Source organism: Silene latifolia, chromosome 4 (genome assembly GCF_048544455.1).
Source record: "Silene latifolia isolate original U9 population chromosome 4, ASM4854445v1, whole genome shotgun sequence".
In the NCBI taxonomy this organism is placed as follows: Eukaryota; Viridiplantae; Streptophyta; class Magnoliopsida; order Caryophyllales; family Caryophyllaceae; genus Silene; species Silene latifolia.
In genome coordinates, this window is record NC_133529.1 from 41,052,706 (window position 1) to 41,075,979 (window position 23,274).

At 37.3% G+C, this 23,274-nt stretch overlaps 1 protein-coding gene across 1 annotated transcript in view; it reads right to left on the reverse strand.

Moving 5' to 3' along the window:
- LOC141651420 (uncharacterized) overlaps nt 1-20,595 on the reverse strand; it is a 41,594-nt gene extending 20,999 nt beyond the window's left edge. Inside the window, exons 1-3 of the mRNA XM_074459134.1 lie at nt 19,801-20,595; nt 19,540-19,682; nt 19,051-19,219 (exon numbers count right to left, since the gene is read on the reverse strand). Coding sequence (XP_074315235.1) covers nt 19,051-19,219; nt 19,540-19,682; nt 19,801-20,595 — 1,107 coding nt within the window. The remainder of the gene's footprint in view (nt 1-19,050; nt 19,220-19,539; nt 19,683-19,800) is intronic.
- Between the last annotated feature and the right edge of the window lie 2,679 nt (nt 20,596-23,274).

Sequence of the window (23,274 nt, forward strand, 5' to 3'; positions counted from 1 at the left end):
AAGCTGTCTGTTTATCTTATTGTTGATATATATTGAGTTGTGTGATTAGTATCGACCCGTTTAAATGTTTTAAAAGCGTGGTGATCCATTCGGGGTGGTGAGCGATTATTGAGCGGTATGATATGACGCGTATGGGATAGCTGGGATGAGTCATCACGTGGCGATTAGAAGTCTTCATTTGTGTCGACGGTGTTTTGTAGCTTTGATAGTTTTAGCAAAATAGACCGTCGAGAATCTTGTATTTCTTTTTATCGTTTGGAATTGCCATGTAATCACTTTAAACTTTATTTCCTTTTAAAGTTGTTTCGTTATTGTCTTATGAATATCATGCCTCGGGTGGCAGAGATGGTGGCATCCTTATACCGAGTGGTCCTGGTAAGGCACTTGGAGTATGGGGGTGTTATTCTGATCGATCGATCGACCGACCAATCTGGTCGATCGACCGACGGCAGTCTTGCGATAGTGATTCTTTTCGTCCTCCGATGCCCGATAACTTGAGGGACCACTTGTTTTCGGTACTCGCCCCGAAAATATTGAGGACAGACCGATCGCTGATGGGTCCGTTCCGGTTCCGAAGTACGACCCTTTGTCTATTAATGGTTCACATTTGAGACGGTCTGAAGAAGGGTCAAGCTAAAACAAGGAGAAGGTTGTGGACTTCCAGCCTTAGTCCACCGATGCCGGCATGAGAGATTTAGAGGAGAGGGCTAAGTTGCTACTTTCAGCCCCCTATCCGGGGAGATTAGTGCCGACGAAGGAACAGGTATCATTTAATAAGTTTGAAAAGGTTATTCGTAGTTTAAATGTGCAAGTTCCTTTCCTTGAATTGGTCAATCAAGTGCCTGCTTATATGAAATTCATGAAACAACTTTTATCTAAAAAGAAGTCACTTGAAACTGTGCACACTGTCGCACTAACTGAGGAGTCATGCTCATATTTGACCCATACTGCACCCCTTAAGCTAGAAGACCCGGGTAGTTTCTCAGTCCCATGTAATATTGGCACCTTTCCTATTGAGAAAGCCTTATGTGACCTAGGAGCCAGTATTAGTGTAATGCCTCTGAGTCTTGCTAAGAAGCTCAAATTGACTAGGTTTGCAGTGACCAACATGACAGTACAGATGGCTGATCGCTCTGCGGTCCAGCCAATATGAGTCTTAGAAGACATCCCCGTACAAATAGGGAAGTTGTTCTTCCCTGTTGACTTCGTTGTGCTCGATATGCCTGAAGATGCCCACATTCCTATCATATTGGGTAGACCATTTCTGCACACTGCTGGTGCAATTATTGATGTTGGTTCGGGTACTTTGACCTTTAAGGTGGGCAAGCATTCCATTGTCTTTGCCCAGACGGCTAGGAAGAAAGACCCCATGTGGCCCGTCACTTGTAATACGGTTTCTGAAAAGAAATCTTATTTTGTGCTTCCTGATATGCCTGTCTCTACACCTGTTCCTGTTATAACTCCTCCGCCCCAGATTGGGAGCAAAGTGGAGGAAGATTCTTTTGTTTTAGATTTTGCAGGAGCTGGTTTGGGGAAGGAAGAGCCGCATGTCGCTCCAGCTGTGAAGGAGCCAATAGTTCAAAAAGGCGGTCTAGGATGCCTTAGTTATGGCACGGATGAGGAGCCCGAAGATGAGCCAGTCAAAGCAACGGAGTTTGATCTGGATTCCGACGAGTCCGAAGAGGTCATTGAGTGGGAAGATGTCCGACATGTTGATCCGTTGAGTTCTGCGGATGCTGGAGTTGAGAAGACTGCAGCTGAGAAGATGAGCACTATTGAGGCTACCTCTTGTAGCAAGAAGCCGACCAAGTGGGCCATTCCGTGGCCGTTCTTGATCAACTACTAGTTGATCGAATGCTTTACAAACTTTCATTTTATTGCTTTTTAAGACTTTTTATTGTTTTCGTGTGCGCGAGACTTCGCATTTTAAGTTTGCTTAGGAATTTTAGCACTTTAGACAATTGCTTCGGGTTTTGCGCATTTTTTGGGCGCGTTATTATGTGCATATGCAGGTTTATGGACCATATTAGCTCAAGTTATTGAGCTAAATAGACGAAATCAGAAAATTACAGCAGTATTTCCAGTCGATCGACCGCCTACCCTAGTCGATCGACTGAGGTGCGACTTCCGAAGCTCTTTCTGTTCATTCCAGTAGATCGATCGCACCGCTATGGTCGATCGACCGTTGTTGCTGCTGTACCTGTTCACGACCTTTCCCCTGCTGTGTTTGGTCGTTTTGCGGAATTGAGGGAGTCTTTCCTCCTCTTTATTTTCCGTCACAATTCTGTTTTCTTCCATTTCTTTATCTTTTGCACATAATTACCGCTTCCACATTGCTTTCTTGGTTTTATGCGTGGTATTGTTATCTTTTCAGGTACCTATTAGTAGCACTGCTGGCTACTGAAACCTCCTAGCTCACGCTGGTTTGGGGAGGTTTCCTTTTGCTGCGCTTAAAGTCTTGTGAGTTCCCAAGTTCCACTTCATGTTATATTTACTTATTTTCTCGCAAATTCCCGTTTCTCTTTTATTTCATTACATGATTTTGCACAATGGGGACATTGTGTGATTTGGTTTGGGGAAGGGTTTTGCGTCGCAATTCATTTGCTTGCATTCACGTTTACATTTCAGTTTGCATCTGTTTATTTCATTTCTTATATATAGAAAATTCAAAAAAAATTGAAAAAATTTCAAAAATTTCAAAAATTGCACGTTTATTTTAGCATATAGGTCGAGTCGGAACGGTAGTATTTCAATGATGACATTGCATCTGCATCTGTTTATGACTAAGCCTTGCTAATTGACATGTTATTAGTAGAATCATATACTAGTATAGATCACGCGCAAATGCGCGGTTATTTAGATAAGAATATTAAAGAAAATAACAATTATTCAACCGATATTTAACTCAATTTGAAATTTAATTGTAAAATTTATTTGTATTAATGTTTTGCATTAATCAGTGGATAATCCAGTTGTCGATATAATATATTGATAGTCCAATTACAGATATGATATAATAAAAGCTCAATTACAGACATGATATAATGAAAGCCCAATTATAGCCAAATTCATTTAGGCGGGAAAATTTGGGAGATCTCTTATTCTTTTAGTATAAGGGGATGCATAGTCTACGAGTTTTCGTTAAATTTCTTGCTGAAACTTGAGACTTGACTTTGAATTTTGGCAAACTACATCATATTTCTTAGATTTAGAGCCTATAACTGGTGTCATTCATGACCAGTTCATCTAGGATTGTGAGTAGTTACTCCTTATGAGACATGTTATATCAATATGCATAAATATGAACTTAATCTGCTTAATACCTGTATGCATTCGGTTTGTGGTTTGTTGACACATGTGGTAGAGGTCCCCTTTCTCATTTTACCCATAAACTCCACACTGCCAACAATAGCCTTTTTGTCCCATTACTACATCCTACATTTAGCCTGCCCTTGCCAAGCTAGTAGTTTATGTTTTTGGGATCGTTACTTCGTTTTGGTAGCATATGCTCATTCTGAGATGAAGTTGGAAAGAAAGAAGGAAAAATAATAAGATTGAAAAGAGAAAAAAAAAGAGAAAAGAAAAAAAATGAGTTGAAAAAGAAAAAAAGAGTCTTGTACTGTATATGCAGTCGATCGACTGCTCTACTTGGTCGATCGACCCAGGCCCGAGAAAGAAAAGAAATCAATTCGCATGATTTAAAGTTTTATTTGATGGCGATTTTTGCTCCCATGTTGCATTTATATCTTATGGGGAGTTGATTGATTATAATTATTTCGGAGATTGTGAGTTTTGTGCTTGCTATAGCACCGTGTGGATTGAAGTTTGAGCAAGAAGTGGATATTGTCACATGGTTCTGTTTAGGTACTAGCTTGATCACCTGTACCTCCACACTCCCATAATTATCTTTGCCTCTTCTTACCCATTACCTCACATATCCATATATATACCTCGGCATGTGTCATGGTCATCTGTTTGGTTGGAGTGCATATGTACGGTTATAGAGATTACTTTCATATTATATTGCAGGCATGTTCTTATAGGTCGTAGTTAGGTGAGAGTCACTACAAAATGAATTCCTTCTATCTTACATATTTTCACCTGTGCTTATGAGTGATTTGAGCGACCCGTGAGAGTCCAATTTGATAAGTCTCTATAGTTGACGGTTCAGCAATATTTCTAACGACTTCATAACTCGTTTGCATGATTCACGATGCTAATTGATTGTTAGTTGTGCATTAAATTGGTTTAGGCTATTAAGTTTGCAATTCGCTCTGAGGTTGAACTCGTTCCTTTAGATCGAGTCTAGTTCTTGCTTGGGGACAAGCAAGGGTGTGGTTTGGGGAAGTTTGATGCGTGTCTTTTATATGATGTTTTACACCTCATTCTACACGCATTTCAGAGCTCATTTGTGTAGTTTTATGCTACTATTTGCCCCATTTCGTCCACTTTCGTATTTTTATGTAATATTGCAGATTTATGCGGAAATGAGTAGATTTTGAGCTAAATCCATCCCCGAGTACCTTGCACTGCATTTGACGTAAAGTATTTACTCAAGGAACGAGCTTGGTGCGCATTTCGAGGCCCGAAAGACAAATCCACGAGAAGTTAGAAGTCAAGTATCAGCTGAAGCAGTCGATCGACTGCCCCCCTTAGTCGATCGACCATCACACGACTTACAGAAGCTACTGTTCTGCATAGGTCTGGTCGATCGACTGAGCAACATGGTCGATCGACCAGACCGTGATTCAGACGTGAATTAAAAGATCGATGAATTTGAAGCCCATAGTACATTAGGTTTTGGAATAAGAACTACGTTGTATTCTATATAACATAACCTAGTTTACAGAAGTTGGCATCCAGTTTTATACATTCAGTTTTCATTAAATTCTTTATCAGTTTTAGAATATCAAATTAGGGTTCGGGATATTGTTTCATACAATTTACTCTCGCTTTTGGTTTGATCTTTCTTCTGAAATTCCGTCCGGTACTATTCTGTTCTTTTTCCAGTTTATCACTTTATTATTGTTCGTAATATAGAATTGTTAGTTAGTTTCCCGAAGCCATAATTATCGTTTTATGCTAGCCTTTTATTCCGTTAATTTAAGCATGAATTCAGTAGTTAATTTCGTTAATTTTATTGTTGTTATCATCCCTAGTATGAGTAGCTAAATTAATTGTGCTAGGATGTAGGGGAACTATAGGTTAGGCGGCATTAGAATTAACATGGCCTGAAATCGCATGCCGGTCGATCGACTGGGTTCCCTGGTCGATCGACTGGCCACGCTGAGATTGCTTCGTTTTAATTGTTTTAATTTCTATATTTGACGAATCGAGTGCACGCGACTAGTTGAATGTTTAGGATTTGACCGACCCAATAAAGATCGAAAGATAGGGAAGGGAGATAGCCTACCTAATTAGGACGACTAGATTAGCGAGATCGAAAGATATGCTAGTTTAGCCTTTTGAGTCACTTTTCAGGACGAAAGTCAGTATTAGTGGTATTAGGGACCTGTAGCGAGATCGAAAGATGCTACTTGTGAGAGTGGACTGAGAGAACCTCTTATTTTCCCGTCTCACGTGTTTGTTTTAGATCTACCTAGTTTGCTGCCGCTGAAACTATAGTGAACCGACCATCCTTGCACCCTTTTTATTCTTGATTTTATCCGTTTATTTAGTTTAATGTCTTTTATTGCTTTTAGCTATAGACCAAATCAATTCAAACCCCCACATATTTGTTACCTTAGACCGAAATTAGACAACTAGAAATTACATCTGCCTCTCTGTGGTTCGACCCGACTGCCGCTAGCTATAGTTTTAGTTGGATTATAAATTTTATCTTTGGTGCTTACAACGACAGGCATCACTTACCGGTATGCGAAATACCGATAGAGAGAAAAGAGATAGTGAAGAGAGAACAGAACGAATGAGAGTCAATTTACCAGCCGAAGAGAGAACAATGTTATTCTAGGAGGATAGCCTGCGCTTAGTCTTGTCAACAAGAAATTTAAATAAATCCCTCTTAGAAGACCCAATACTCGTAGGTAAGCCAAAATAGTTGCCAAGATCATGCTTGGGGGCAAGTTTAAACTCAGTTAAGCACTTCTTGACCGTCATAAGTGAGCAATTTGGACTGAAAAGTAAAGAGGACTTATCTTTATTAAGGCATTGCCCGGAGGCTAGGGTTTGGGACTATGGGGATTTGGACTTTCTTATCAACTGATCTTATCAAGGATAACATCCTTCCTCACAAATCTCTCCACCCAACAATCTCCCAAGATCAAACAATCAACATATCCTCTCCTTTATTACATTATTGCATATATTGTATTTACTGCATTATTTCATCATACTTGTCAAAGTTCAATATCTTCGCAATTATTGATTTTCTTGTGCCGTACTCATGTAAATTCCTAAGTTTCGACGAACTACGTGAATAAGCATATATATGCACTGAAATCGATCATTGATGCAAAGTTTGGATTATTGCCCAAAAGTATTTTATCTGAGTCAAGGTGCCCTGTTTGTTCGGATAAGTGTTCATTAAAACGGTATTACAGTAAAAATATTGTAAACGTGTACCACTAAAACTTTTGAGAGACAGTCTCTTATAAAGTTATTGAAAAACTACTTTTGTCGTACACATTTATGTATTTTTTTCGTACCCCTTTTATTATTGATTGTGGCACACAGTTTCATAATTATCGTACCTATTTTATTATATAATATAACCATTTCTATTACTACCTCATTTTATATAGTATTCGAACTCATTTTAATGCTTTTCGTACCATTTGTTCATCAATTTGTAGTTCTCTCAATAAGCTTATCGACAGACCATCGTCTCAGAAACTTATTTAAAGTCTTCTATAAAACCATATGCCATTAGTTAGTTTACTTAATTACCAATAATCACCACTAACTACCATAATTGTCTAACAGCCTAACAAGGACATCAAAGTACTTTATCAATAATAGTTTTACAATGTTTTAATTTGATAAAAACCGTTACAATTAACCAATTTCTTCATCATTTCTGTTCCTTTGTATGTTTTTTTAAAAAAAATACATAAGGCTAATTGAAGGTAGAGCAATTTGGACTGAAAAGTAAAGAGGACTTATCTTTATTAAGGCATTGCCTGGAGGCTAGGATTCGAGGTAACTATGGGGATTTGGACTTTCTTATCAACTGATCTTATCAAGGATAACATCCTTCCTCACAAATCTCTCCACCCAACAATCTCCCAAGATCAAACAATCAACATATCCTCTCCTTTATTACATTATTGCATATATTGTATTTACTGCATTATTTCATCATACTTGTCAAAGTTCAATATCTTCGCAATTATTGATTTTCTTGTGCCGTACTCATGTAAATTCCTAAGTTTCGACGAACTACGTGAATAAGCATATATATGCACTGAAATCGATCATTGAAGCAAAGTTGCTTAGATAGTCTTAGAATTTGTGTTCACTAGAAATTTGTGTTCACTAGAAATTTTTCATATTTAACTTGATCCCTCTTTGCCACATTGGAATCTCTTTTTTTAAATAGGATTCAATATTAATTTTGGGAGATTTAAAAAATTTATCCAAGGTTTCTTAGATTTTGTTTTACGTGGTTTTAATTATTGTTTCATAAAAACTGTGAGTGACAACAACAAGATGTAATTGAACCAAAAAAAACTAAGAATGAGAGATGGAATATTAAACAACAAATTGACGAAGCTCACCTCCAATGTCATGGCTCAAGTCTCCCAAGTTTGTTAATTTTAATATTTTCATCTATCTTTCAACATTTTATTTCCATATCACTTTACGCACTATATTCGTGTGTTGATCTACACGATAGATTAAGATTTATGATTATACAAACACTTGGTATGTATGCGATATAATATAGTACTCATTTTGAATGTATATAGTGCCAATGAAAGTTTACTTTAGACGTTAGGAATTTGTTGGTTTCGTTTATTGTATCTACTGATTCGCATAGTTGCATCAAAATATTGCAAAATATCTTCATGATATATCCGTCGTTCCTAAAAATACGGTAAAAGAAAAAAAAGTTCAATCAAGCAAAAAAATATCATATGAAAACCATTTTTTGTTGCTTTTAAGTTAGTATTTCTAAATATATACTCCGTTTGTCTCAATCATTTTTTATTTTGTCTTTTATATTCTTTGCAATCGAGGAGTAGTTTAATCAAAGTTAAACAAAGGACTAAACAGAAGGAGTAATTACTATCCCTCTCATTCACCGAAAAAGCATTGTTTGATGAATTCTCCCTCCGTCCCGGTCATTTGTTGTCCTTTTCTATATTGGGGTGTCTCAGTCATTTGTTGTCTTTTCTATTTTAAGAATGAATTTGATGAGTAATTTGATCATTCTCATTCAATTTGTTCCACTTGTCATTTAGTTATTGGTCCTCCCCTCTTTCCTTGGTCTTCGTGCCAAAACCAAAGGACAACAATTAACCGGGACGGAAGGAGTATATGTGAGTAGTATTTTATTCAAACATAGCTTTTCCAAAAAAAAAGGAGGGAGTAATTATTAATTTGGTAGCTAACTATTTGAAAGGTTAGGTAATATAGTTGGAAGATTAGGGAAATACATAAATTTGCTCCTACTGTTGTTGGAGCTTGTGTCCTCCACAAATTAGTGTGATAACATTTGTAAATCTCTTATAGGTTCACAAGGGTATACTTCGTATATTTAATCAGTTGATTAACGTTTACCTAATAACGGTTGGCTTGCTAGAAAGTTTGACGTTATTATCATACAGATGGCGGTGATCAACTGGTCCCTAAAGGTCACACCTATAGGATGTGTTTGAGAGATGTGGTTATAGAAATATGATCACATTGATGCCTAATATGACTAAACAGTTAGTCAATGTGTTGATGAGACAATTATTTAATGAAGATTAAATAATATTAGTTGAGACGAATTAACTGTCAATTCGTAAATTGAATATAATAAGTTATATTTAATTAAATGTATGTAATGTTAGCTTGGACGAATTAATCTGTTAATTCGTAATTAAATATAATCGGTTATATTTAATATCAACAAGATGAATGTGTCATAGTGGTAATAGTGAGGGTACACAAACCAAGAGGTCATGGGTTCGATCCTCACTAGATGACAATTTAACACATTTTATACATTTTTGGATTAACCGAAAATAAGGAAACATACTCCTTATTTCGGTCAAATGGGCCGAAAATTAAAAGAAGATAATCTACCCTAATTAACTCCTTATACACGGTATATAGGGAGTGAGGGATATTATCATTCTGACCGAATTTTTCCTAAGGAATTTTTGTGCCTCCTCTCATCAGTAAAAAACACAAAACAACATAATTTTATAGAAAATTTTAGATCGATTCTAGCATAATCAGAAGGGCATATCTCATATCGTCTTGGGTGCAACTGATAGGCGAATATCTACTTTGATATTGTTCTTAGGCCATATTTGCTAGGACCGAAGGTTATTTCTGAATCTTTTATTTTGTTTATGTATTTTATTTATGACTAGTGATCGTCTTAATTAAATTCGTTATAATCCTTCAATTTTAAGGGAAGTATACAGATTATTTCCCACAAGTGGTATCAGAGCAAAGGCCACGAATTTTAATTTTGATGATTTTCATAAAATTGTATGTAAACAATGAGGAATTTTGAAAAAAAAATTAGGGTTTTTTTTCGGCTGAAAATTTTTGCCGAGAGAATTTTTTTTTCGGACTGTTTTTTTCGTTTTTTTTTCTTTTGCTTGATGATTTATTTCCAATTTCATTTTCATATCATTGTTTTAATCAGTTAAAATTATCATATGAAGACTTGGTAGATTTTGATTTAATGCAGATTAAGTTAAAAGTGCAAATAGAATCGTCATGTCGATGATACAAGAACTTGTTTTTGCTATATAGTTTTAGCATATACGATTAATCATGTTTATTAATTCATTTGCTAAATCATGTTCTATTAGCAACTGTAAACATTTTTCTTCATCGAAATTTTAGTATTAGGGCTTTTTGCCGCAAAAGAAAAAAATTGACGGCTCTTTTTTTTAGGGTTTGCCGTGAGAAAAAAAAAACTGTTTTTTTTGAAATGCCGAAACAGAAAAAAAAAAGGAAAGTTTTTTGTTTTTGCCTAAATGCCGAATAAAAAAAATATTTGGACTGTTTTTTTATTATTCCAGCCGTGAGCTGGGAATTTTTTTTTTTTAAAAAAAAAAATTGTTTATTTGGTTCAGCCGAGACCAAAAAAAAAGGGTTTTTTTTTTTTGATTTTGGCCAGTTAGATATTGTGAAACGGTTCACAATTTAAAGATATCATATTATTTTAAAGCAGTTTAAAATTTTGACGGATTGAATTCATATTACAAGTTTAATATGGATTAAGATTGAAATTAATGTGATTAATTGAGGAATTGTCACTTAATTTGATTTAAAATAGGTGGTTTGGATAAATTAATCAACATAATTAAGGAATTGTGTCATGTATGTTTAATTTATTTTTAGTTGATGCATTTTAATTTTGTTGAATGAATCGAATGAATGAATTTTATGTACGTATTTATTTTTGCAATCGGTTGTAAATTGTAATACTTAGTGTGGCCTTAGTCAAATTATGTTTTCGTAATGAAGGAAACATGATTTTTATGTAATTATGAGATCTCGAATCTCCTTTATTTTTAGTTTTGGGTTTTGAAATTAGACTGTAATAAATAGGTTTATTATGTAATTTTAATTATTGTAATTTCTAAGAAGACTAAAGATGGAGATTGGAGCTCACTCCCGCTACATGGATCAAGATGGAACATCAAGACAAGCTTCTCGGGTCCAAGGATGGATTCCAAACTTGTATTTATTGTTCATTTTGATAGGATAGGCCACACTAGGACTTTTACTGTTTTTACGTTTTCATTCTTATTGCTTTTCATTCACATGTTAGTTTATGCATCATATTCCGCCTAAAACCAAACCACCTACTACAAAATGCATGAAAATTGACTCATATAGGTTGTATGTTAGTTTTCATGGACATACAGATGTCACAGTCTTATTAAGCCATCACCTTAGTTTATTCATTCTCGCATGCTAGATATTAGTTCACTTAAAATGAATTAAAATAAAGTTGATGGGATCTTCCTCTAAAACGGAAATTGAGATTAGTCTTTATAAGGGCAAACAACTATGAATCCCTTCTTCGTCGGTAGGCATAATATGACCCCTTCTACGTTGGGTAAGTAGTTGTGTTGACTTAGTTTACCTCAACATCATAGTCCGAAGAGTTTCTCGTGATTGATGGACTAAAGATAGAATTTACAGAAATTTATCGACCAAGAATTCTAACGGTAGAATTAGCTAAAAGGTTAGCTTATCAATTTAGAGAGAATTGAGTCTTGGGATCATTTATATAGTTCTTGAGGGAGGTCAATTGTATAAATGTTTTGAGTCTTCGCGTTATGACGGTAGTTCATTAGACTTAAAAATATAAACGATGCACATGCTTATTATTTTTATTCTTCTTCTCATGATGTAGAACACGTTTATTTTCATTATCTTGTTACAACGAAATGGCTGGAAATAACGCAATCCCAATGCCTAGTGCCACACTTGATCGCGCGTCTGGTGAAAATATTCATGGACCGGATGAATCATTTCACACACCACGAAAAATAATGGGTCCAACTGCGGTGGGAGGCGGCACTACGGAATCTTGCCATTCGACGGTAAGCTCAAGTACTTAACTGAGCCAATACCGGTCAACCCAGGCCCCAATGCAGGAGTCAACGAGTCACTCGCTTATAGTGACTTCGTTATGGAAGTGGGTGCGATAAAGAACGTACTCATCTTTGCAATGGAAACCAATTTGCAGAGACGCTTCATTGCCCAAGGTGCAAACAAGATTTTCACCACGCTCACTAACGAGTTATCAAAGGCACCGAGAATCGTTACTTATGAGCATACCTGTCGCTTCTTTGATGCGAAACTCCAAAAGGGCCAACCGGTTAGCCCACACATTCTTAACATGATTGAGAATGTCGAGAAGTGGAGGCACCTTTGAATTGTAAAATCGGTGAGAGCATTGTCATTGACCGAATGCTTCATTCTCTTCACGATGGTTTTGCCCTTTTCGGGCGAACTACTACATGAATGACTTGAAAAAGAGTCCTCATGAGCTACACTCCCTTCTCGTACAGACCGAGAAGGATATGAAATTGAGTGGGAGCATGAAGCAGGATGTTCTCACGATTTCCAACAAGGGTAAAGGTAAGGGCAAGGCTCATGGCGACCTAGCTGTAGGTAAGCCAAAGTTTAAGAAGCCGGGAAACGGTAAGAGTGCGCTGGTGAGAGTAGTGGCTCACGGGGCAAGGCAAAGAGCAGGGCGGTGACATAGAGTGCCACCATTGTCACAAGACTGGACATTGGAGGAGGAACTGTCCGTCTACCTTGAGGACATCACAGCCAGGCGCGTCGTTCTGTTGGTATGTCATCTTATATTCATATGATTGAGATTAACCATGCAAGTTTCGGAACTTGGGTACTTGATCTTGGTTGTGGTTCTCATCTGTGTAATCATTTGCAGGGCCTAAAAAACATCATACCTCTCGAAAAAGGTGATGTGGACCTGCGAGTCGGGAATGGAGCACGAGTTTGCTCTTTGTCTCGAAGGGAACATATGTAATCCAACTCCCTAGTGGTTTTGAGTTATTTTTAAATAACTGTTACTATGTACCCAGTTTGTCTAAGAACATTATTTCTGTTTCCGTACTTGCTAAAGACGGTTTTGCATTTTCAATAAAGGATAATAGCTGTATTTTCTCTTTTAATGAAATGATTTATGGCAAAGCAGTTTCCATGAATGGAATTTACATCTTAGATCAAACTACGGAAATATTACCCATGAATAATAAGAAATTAAAGGTTGGTGACAAAGATCAAACCTATCTATGGCATTGTCGAATGGGACACATAAATGAGAAACGCGTGAAGAAACTCGTCGATAATGGGACTATTCTTGCATTCGATTTTTCTACATATGGCACGTGTGAATCATGTCTCATTGGCAAGATGACACGAATTTCCTTCAAAGGTGTTGGAATGCGCGCTAGTGACCTATTAGGACTCATACATACTGATGTTTGTGGACCTATGTCAATTACCGCTAGAGATGGCTATAGATATTTCATCACTTTCACGGACGATTTGAGTAGGTACGGATATGTCTACTTAATGAAGCATAAAAGTGAATCCTTTGAGAAATTCAAGGAATACCAGAACAGGGTACAGAACCAAATGGGTAGAAAGGTTAAAGCACTCCGTTCAAATCGGGGTGGCGAATATCTTTCAAATGAGTTTGATCAACACCTTAAAGACTGTGGAATCGTTCTACAGTTAACTCCACCTGGAACACCTCAATTGAATGATGTGTCCGAACGTAGAAATCGAACCTTACTTGATATGGTTCGATCCATGATGAGTCACACGGTAGTGCCTGATTCATTATGGGGTTATGCTCTTTTGTCAGCTGCTCTTATACTTAACCGAAGTCCATCTAAAGCTGTCGACAAGACTCCATATGAAATGTGGAAGGGAACAGTACCTAACTTGTCCTTTATTCGGGTTTGGGGCTGCGAGGCTTATGTCAAGTGGAGACACGAGGATAAGCTCGGCCCGCGATCGGTCAAGACATACTTTATAAGTTATCCAAATGGAACATTTGGTCATTACTTCTATTCGCCTACCGAACATCGAGTTTTTGTTGCGGCTAGTGCGACGTTCTTAGAGAAAGAATTTCTCGAGAACAAGACGAGTAATAGAACCTTCGAGCTGTCGGAGATTCCAGAACCAACGACCGAGGAACGGATGGAGGAAGTTGTTCCTCCACATGATGATACGGTTAATATTCCTGAGGAACCTAGGAGGTCGGGTAGAGTCTCTCATCCTCCGGACAGATACATTGGTATGGTCGAGGAGAATGACATTTTACTCCTAGAGAGTAATGAACCCGTTACCTATAAAGGTGCTATGACCTGTTCCAACTCAAAGCTATGGCTCGAAGCCATGCAATCCGAGATGGACTCCATGTATGAGAATGACGTATGGGATCTAGTTGATTTACCTAATAAGGTAAAACCTCTACAGTGCAAATGACTTTACAAAATAAAGCGTTCTGTAGACGCGCAACCAGATACCTATAAGGCACGACTTGTGGCAAAAGGTTTCACTCAAGTGCACGGATTGCATTATGATGAGATTTTTGCACCTGTAGTCATGCTACGTTCCATTCGGATAATCTTAGCGATTGCCGCATTTCATGACTATGAAATTTGGCAAATGGATGTGAAAACCGCCTTCTTAAACGGTTATTTGGAGGAAGAGTTGTACATGGTGCAACCCGAAGGTTTCATAGATCCTGAACATCCTAAGAAAGTACGCAAGCTTAAGCGTTCCATTTATGGACTTAAGCAAGCTTCTCGGAGTTGGAATCATCGTTTCGACCAGGTGATAAAAGAGTATGGTTTCACTCGATCGGTCGAAGAACCATGCTTATATATCAAGTCGAGTGGGAGCAAGATTGTATTCTTGATATTGTATGTCGATGACATACTCTTGATTGGGAATGACATTCCTCTTCTATCTTCGGTTAAAGAATGGTTGAAGAACCATTTCCAGATGAAAGATCTGGGTGAGGCACAGCGCATTTTGGGAATCCGTATCTACCGAGATAGATCACGACGGACGTTATCACTTAGTCAAGAGTCTTATTTGGATAAGATTCTTGAGAAGTTCAGCATGACCAACTCCAAGAAGGGGAACCTTCCAATGACGCCGGGATGCGGTTGAGCAAGTCTCAGTCACCCACGACGCCTGAAGGGATTGAGCGCATGAGTCGTGTTCCTTATGCATCTGCAATAGGATCGATCATGTATGCCATGATATGCACACGTCCAGACGTGGCATATGCATTGAGTATGACGAGTCGATACCAAATGACTCCAGGTAAAACACACTGGATAGCTGTCAAAAACATCCTCAAGTACCTACGGAGGACTAAGGATTGGGTATTGACTTATGGAGGCGATACTAAGCTATGCGCAATCGGTTACGCAGATGCTAGCTTCCAAACGGATCGAGATGATTCAAAATCTCAGTCCGGGTTCGTCTTCACTCTTAATGGTGCTGCGGTCAGCTGGAAGAGTTCTAAACAGAGTATTGTAGCAGATTCTACTACTGAATCCGAGTACTATGCCGCTTCGGAGGCAGCAAAGGAAGCGATATGGATGCGTCAATTCTTACAAGGACTTACAATAGTTCCTAGTTCGAATGACCCGATCACCATCTATTGTGACAATAGAGGTGCCATCTTCCACGCTAAGGAGCCAAAGTCTAGCAACAAATCTAGACATGTACATCGGAAAGCTCACCTGATCCGTGATTACGTGGAGCAAGAGGAGATAGTGATAGACAAGATTGTGACGGATGATAACATCGCGGATCCTCTCACTAAACCGTTGAATTATGATAAGCATGTAGGGCATGTTAATTCCATGGGAATTAAACGTGTTCCTGAGTTGTAGTACTTGATTATGGATTTGATGCATTATCTTTTTAATATACTATTTATAACTTCATTGTTTTATATATAATATTTTGTTTTTCATGTGGATTGTACTGACAACATTGAACGCCACAAAGTGAACTGAATTACATTATATTTGTTTTGGTCCGTAATCGCCAATGTGAGCTGATAACTACGGCTATTATATTATGCAGTCGATTGATGGTGGGTTCAACGAGCCATAAGTCAAACGGTTGACTGATCGATCACAGATGCGAGATTATAACGATACCTCGTAGGATAACTTTTTGTGACAACGTAATGGAGTCCTAAATGTTTAAAAACATTCGGTGCCAGGTCGTGGATAGGACATCCATTGTGTTCCTAGAGTCGATTCTTTTGACTATCGACTGTCTCTTGAGATTAAGGCAGTTTTTGGGTGACTTTGGTTTCTTTCTCACGATCTGCCGTGAATCGAGGCTAAGTAGATTTTTACGGGTCATTTCATACGTGCTTACATCTGCAGGATTCGAGTTGAGGAAAATATCCAACCCTTATCAGGTATAGTTATTTCTCAGGGCCACTCGAGGAGTTGTAACTGAAATGCATGGCCATGCTCGAATGTTGATTCGTTTATCAGTTAAGTTACTCTCTAGTCGGGGAAACCACTCTTGATAATGATCGCTTGTAAAATACGACCTTTGTAAATACGGATTTGCAAATTGTTTTACATTGAGTGGGAGAAATTTTAGGATATGAGAATCGGTTATCGCACATACACTTGTGAGGACAAGTGGGAGTTTGTTGGAGCTTGTGTCCTCCACAAATTAGTGTGATAACATTTGTAAATCTCTTACAGGTTCACAAGGGTATACTTCGTATATTTAATCAGTTGATTAACGTTTACCTAATAACGGTTGGCTTGCTAGAAAGTTTGACGTTATTATTATCATACAGATGGTGGTGATCAACTGGTCCCTAAAGGTCACACCTATAGGATGTGTTTGAGAGATGTGGTTATAGAAATATGATCACATTGATGCCTAATATGACTAAACAGTTAGTCAATGTGTTGATGAGACAATTATTTAATGAAGATTAAATAATATTAGTTGAGATGAATTAACTGTCAATTCGTAAATTGAATATAATAAGTTATATTTAATATCAACAAGATGAATGTGTATGTAATGTTAGCTTGGACGAATTAATCTGTTAATTCGTAATTAAATGTAATCGGTTATATTTAATATCAACAAGATGAATGTGTCATAGTGGTAATAGTGAGGGTACACAAACCAAAAGGTCATGGGTTCGATCCTCACTAGATGACAATTTAACACATTTTATACATTTTTGGATTATCATTCTGACCGAATTTTTCCTAAGGAATTTTTGTGCCTCCTCTCATCAGTAAAAAACACAAAACAACATAATTTTACAGAAAATTTTAGATCGATTCTAGCATAATCAGAAGGGCATATCTCATATCGTCTTGGGTGCAACTGATAGGCGAATATCCACTTTGATATTGTTCTTAGGCCATATTTGCTAGGACCGAAGGTTATTTCTGAATCCTTTATTTTGTTTATGTATTTTATTTATGACTAGTGATCGTCTTAATTAAATTCGTTATAATCCTTCAATTTTAAGGGAAGTATACAGATTATTTCCCACAACTATTGACGATGAACTTAACATGACATTAAGGAAATACATAAATTAGCTCCTGTTATTAACGATTAAGGAAATGCTTTCATTTTTAGTTCAATATAGGAAAAGATAGTTTCTATAATTCGTGTATCTCATCCCAACTTACAAACGGAGTATAATCTTATCAATCATAATCATCCAACGCTGAAGATGATACTTTGAAAATAACCTTATAATTTCCATGATAGTTGATTAGTTTGATTAAATTTTGTTCTTGATGATCATGGTTTAAGAGGTACATTATAACATAATTTTTTCATGTAAGCGTGATGTATTCTACAATTTCACTAAGTTTATACTATTATGAATGTAGTCATAATTTTTAATTAAATATCTAAATTAAAGTGCGTCATTTAACAAAAGAAGTGGAAGACAATATTTCATTACCTTAAAACTATTTTAGAATTTTAGAAAAGAAATCGAAACAAATATAAACTAGCTAAATTTCTCAAGTAATTCCATGACTAAATAAATTAAACAAAAGAAAAGAAATAAAAAAAATTAATATTTGGCGATTTAAAAGGCAAATTAATGGCCAGTGTTAATGGTACGTAGGAGGTCGTGATAGGGGAGGGGTTGCGATGGGTGGATAATGATGAGATGGGGAGTCGCATAAGGTTACGAGAAGGGTTAAGGGTCATGCAAGGGGTAAGGCTGGGATGGTGGTTATCCTGAAGATATGGTGGGGGCCGTGTTAGGGGTCGGTAAAGAAGGGGTAGTAGGGTAGTTGAAGGACGTAGCTAGGTATGGATTGCAAGGTGGTGGTTAGTTGGTTGTGGGGCTGAGATACGGGTTTAGACTGGAGAGGGACGTCGTGGTCTGAGGTGTTGGGTAAGTGATAGGGAACGCTGCTTCCACACGTTCATGCAATGGTGGGTGGAAGAGAAAATGGGAAAGATCATATATAGAGAATTGAGAGGAGAACAAACAAGAGGGATAATATGATACACATCATTATGTAAATAAACAGGTTATGAAATCTACAATAATTTTTTATGCACTTTTCAAATTTCACTTCTTATAAGTTAAAAAGTCGAGGAAAAAAAAGCAGAAGATTTCGAATAAAATTAAGCAACATAAACTTATTAAAAATATATGGGTAGACAAAGTAAAATTTTCTAAAATTTAGTAACTACTAAACCAAAAAAATACGTAAGTTCTTGCTTTTAATAACTCTTTCCGTTACCACCCGTGCAGTGCACGGGTTCCAAAACTAGTTAATTTAATATGTACACGACCTAAAAGGACGTATTTTCCACCAATTATCGCACTTACCCAATTTTACCCAACTCCCTCATCCATTCATCCTTACCTTTTCCTTATTCGTATTTCAAATTCAAATTCAACTTTTTTTTTTCAAATCTAAATTCAAAAAATCCAACAACAAAATCAATCATTCAAACACAACTTTCTAATCAAAACAAGTATACGGCATACATCTTTTTTTTTTGGTATAATTTAAGTGTTATATATCCAAAAAAGAGTCCGAATGTATAAAGTTGGGTTGGTCCATCTTAACTAGTCAAAAACCGACTAGGCAAGATTTTTTGAGACACAAAACCATTACACTAACTTTCCAATAAGAAAACACCAACAAAACTAGATAAAACAAAGAATCTCAGCTTCCTCATCTTATCTTAGTCTCATCACCTTCCTCCATTGAGTCACACCCGCACTTATTTGATTAGTCCCTTTCGTTCTAGCCAGCTGCGATCTCTGCCAGTAACAGGTAACTTGATCTCCTTCTTAATTTTGTTTACCATCTTCTCTCGTATCCTCTGTGCAATTAATTCAGGTTTGTCCGATTTCCCCTCTATTTGAGCTTGATTCTGCTGACTCCAAATGTGATATGCTGCAGCTACAACTACCATAATCTGAACGCGTCGTTGTATCTTTGATCCCCTTCTACTCTTGCACCAATCTAGAATCCTGCTCACAGGTAATCTTATACCCACTCTCTCATTAATTACTTATATTAATGCATCTTTGTATATGCATTGATAGAAAAGGTGATCAATGCTCTCATCTTCCTGGTCACATAGACAAAGAATTAGATTCAAGACAAACCCCTATTTTTAAAAGCTTTACTTTGGTGTTAAGGGATTCCTTAGAGATTAACCAGGCAAGAATAACATGTTTGGGTATGGACCAAGGATTCCACACTCTTTGTTGCCTATCCGCATTTAGGATTCTTTTCTCTAATCCATTCATAGCATCCAGTTGCCGAGTATCTGTTTGTTTGGCCAAACCAGGTCCCATTGATATATCCAGCAGCAATCTCCTCCTTAACCTTGCATATCTTTCTCCATGCCCAGCTTGAATCATAGGTAGGCATGTATGTGAACAAATTTTTTGATGTATATTTGGTGAACCCATCTGACCCACAAGCTATCTTTCATAGTAGTGACCCAGTTCACTAGTTTGCCTACCATAGCCTTATTCCACGTCACCTGATCTTTAATTCCCAACCCCCCTTCTTTTTTTGGTCTGCAAATTGTAGCCCAAGATACCAGAGGAGCCCTTTTATATTCTGCACTACTGTCCCAGAGATAGTTTCTACACATAGCTTCAATACTCTTGATTACTCCTTTAGGAATGATGAAAATGGATGCCCAATAAGAATGGAGAGTGGTTAAAACTGACTTTACTAGGACTAACCTGCCTGCATAAGATAGTTTTCTCGTACCTATACCATGAATTCTGCTACAGATTTTCTCAATTAAGACATCACAATCCTTCCTTTTAAGCCTAGTGGTTTGTATAGGCATGCCCAAATATTTAAAAGGAAGAGTTCCTTCTGTAAACCCAGAGACCTTCAGAATATCCTCCTTAAGGTTGTCTTTCACACCATTAAAATAAGCATTCGATTTAGATGCACTCACTTTTAAGCCTGAAGTCTTAGAGAAGGTAGAAAAAGCTTTGAGGATTTGCATCATTGAGTTTGCATCACCCTTACAGAACATCAGTACAGCATCGACAAACATGAGATTTGTTAATTTAAGCTCTTTGCATAGCGGATGATACTTAAAATCCTGCACTCTTGCTGAATATGTGAGTGTCCTAGTCAGATAGTCCATACATAAAGTGAAAATCAAGGGGGAAAGAGGATCCCCTTGTCTAAGGCCTCTCCTCCCATGAAAAAATCCAAAATTTTCACCATTAAGAGATATTGAGAAGGTGGCTGTTGTGATGCATTCCATAATCAACTCCATGATCTGAATAGGAAAAAGCAAAGCCTGTAATAAATGATCCACAAAACCCCATTCAAAAGTGTCATAAGCCTTTTGGAGATCAATCTTGAACATACATCTAGGTGACACAGCTGGTCTTTTATACAACCTCACCAAATCCTGACATATAAGGACTGTGGGAAATAATCTGTATACTTCCCTTAATTTAGAAGGATTATAACGAATTTAACAATGATGATTAAAGGTCATAAACAAAATACATAAACAAAGTATAAAGGATTTAGAATTAACCTTTGGTCCTAGCAAAATTGGCCTAAGAACAATATCAAAATTGATATTCGCCTATTAGTTGCACCCAAGACGATATGAGATATGCCCCTTGATTATGCTAGAAATCGATCTAAAATTTTCTGTAAAATTTAGTTGTTTTTGTGTTTTTCTGATGAGAGAGAGAGGCTAGGTCAAGAAAAAGAATTAGGGTAGAATAATTCTCTCCCTTTCTTTCTTATACTGACCGAAATATGGGAGTCAATTAGGAAAGATAAATCTTTCCTAATTTCGGCCCATCTGACCGAAATAAGGAGTGTAATCTCCTTATTTTTGGTTTTTCCAAAAATATATAAAGTGTGTTAAATTGTCATCTAGTGAGGATCGAACCCATGACCTCTTGGCTTGTGTACCCTCACTATTACCACTATGACACATTCAACTTGTTGATATTAAATATAACTGATTATATTTAATTACGAATTAACAGATTAATTCGTCCAAGCTAACATTATATATATTTAATTAAATATAACTTATTATATTTAATTTACGAATTGACAGTTAATTCGTCTCAATTAATATTATTTAATTCTCATTAAATAATTATCTCATCAACACATTGACTAACTTTTTAGTCATTTTGGGCATCAATGTGATTATATTTCTATAACCACATTTCTCAAACACATCCTATAGGTGTGACTTTTAGGGACCAGTTGATCACCGCCATCTGTGTGATAATAACGTCAAACTTTCTAGCAAGCCAACCGTTATTAGGTAAACGTTAATCAACTGATTAAATATACGAAGTATACCCTTGTGAACCTGTAAGAGATTTACAAATGTTATCACACTAATTTGTGGAGGACACAAGCTCCAACAAACTCCCACTTGTCCTCACAAGTGTATGTGCGATAACCGATTCTCATATCCTATAAAATTTCTCCTACTCAATGTAAAACAATTTGCAAATCCGAATTCACAAAGGTCGTATTTTACAAGAGATCAATATCAAGAGTGGTTTCCCCGACTAGAGAGTAACTTAACTGATAAACGAATCAACATTCGAGCATGGCCATGCATTTCAGTTACAACTCCTCGAGTGGCCCTGAGAAATAACTATGCCTGATAAGGGTTGGATATTTTTCTCAACTCGAATCCTGCAGATGTAAGCACAGTATGAAATGACCCAGAAAAAATCTACTTAGCCCCAGTTACGGTAGACCGTGAGAAAGAAACCAAAGTCACCCAAAAACTGCCTTAACCTCAAGAGATAGTTGATAGTCAAAAGAATCGACTCTAGGAACACAATGGATGTCCTATCCACGACCTGGCACCGAATGTTATTAAACATTTAGGACTCCATTACGTTGTCACAAAAAAAATTGTCCTACGAGGTATCGTCATAATCTCGTATCTGTGATCGATTAGTCAACCGTTTAACTTATGGCTCGTTGAACCCACCATCAATCGACTGCACAATATAATAGCCGGAGTTATCAGTTCACATTGGCGATTACGGACCAAAACAAATATAATGTAATTCAGTTCACTTTGTGGCGTTCAATGTTGTCAGTACAATCCACATGAAAAACAAAATATTATATATATAAAACGATGAAGTTATAAATAGTATATGAAAAAGATAATGTATCAAATCCATAATCAAGTACTACAACTCAGGAACATGTTTAATTCCCATGGAGTTAACATGCCCTACATGCTTATCATAATTCAACGGTTTGGTGAGAGGATCCGCGATGTTATCATCCGTCGCAATCTTGTCAATCACTATCTCTTCTTGCTCCACGTAATCACGGATCAGGTGAGCTTTCCGAAGTACATGTCTAGATTTGTTGCTAGACTTTGGCTCCTTAGCTTGGAAGATGGCACCTCTATTGTCACAATAGATGGTGATCGGGTCATTCGAACTAGGAACTACCGAAAGCCCTTGTAAGAATTGACGCATCCATATCGCTTCCTGCCGCCTCCGAAGCGGCATAGTACTCGGATTGAGTAGAATCTGCTACAACACTCTGTTTGGAACTCTTCCAGGTGACCGCAGCACCATTAAGAGTGAAGACGAACCCGGATGAGATTTTGAATCATCTCGATCCGTTTGGAAGCTAGCATCTGCACAGGTTCGGTTGCGCATAGCTTAGTATCGCCTCCATAAGTCAATACCCAATCCTTAGTCCTCCGTAGGTACTTGGGGATATTTTTGACTGCTATCCAGTGTGTTTCACCTGTAGTCTTTTGGTACCGACTCGTCATACTCAATGCATATGCCACGTCTGGAAGTGTGCATATCATGGCATACATGATCGATCCTATTGCAGATGCATAAGAAACACGACTCATGCGCTCAATCCCTTCAGGCGTCGTGGGTGACTGAGACTTGCTCAACTGCATCCCAGTCGTCATAGGAAGGTTCCCCTTCTTGGAGTTGGTCATGCTGAACCTCTCAAGAACCATATCCAAAGAAGACTCCTGACTAAGTGATAACGTCCGTCGTGATCTATC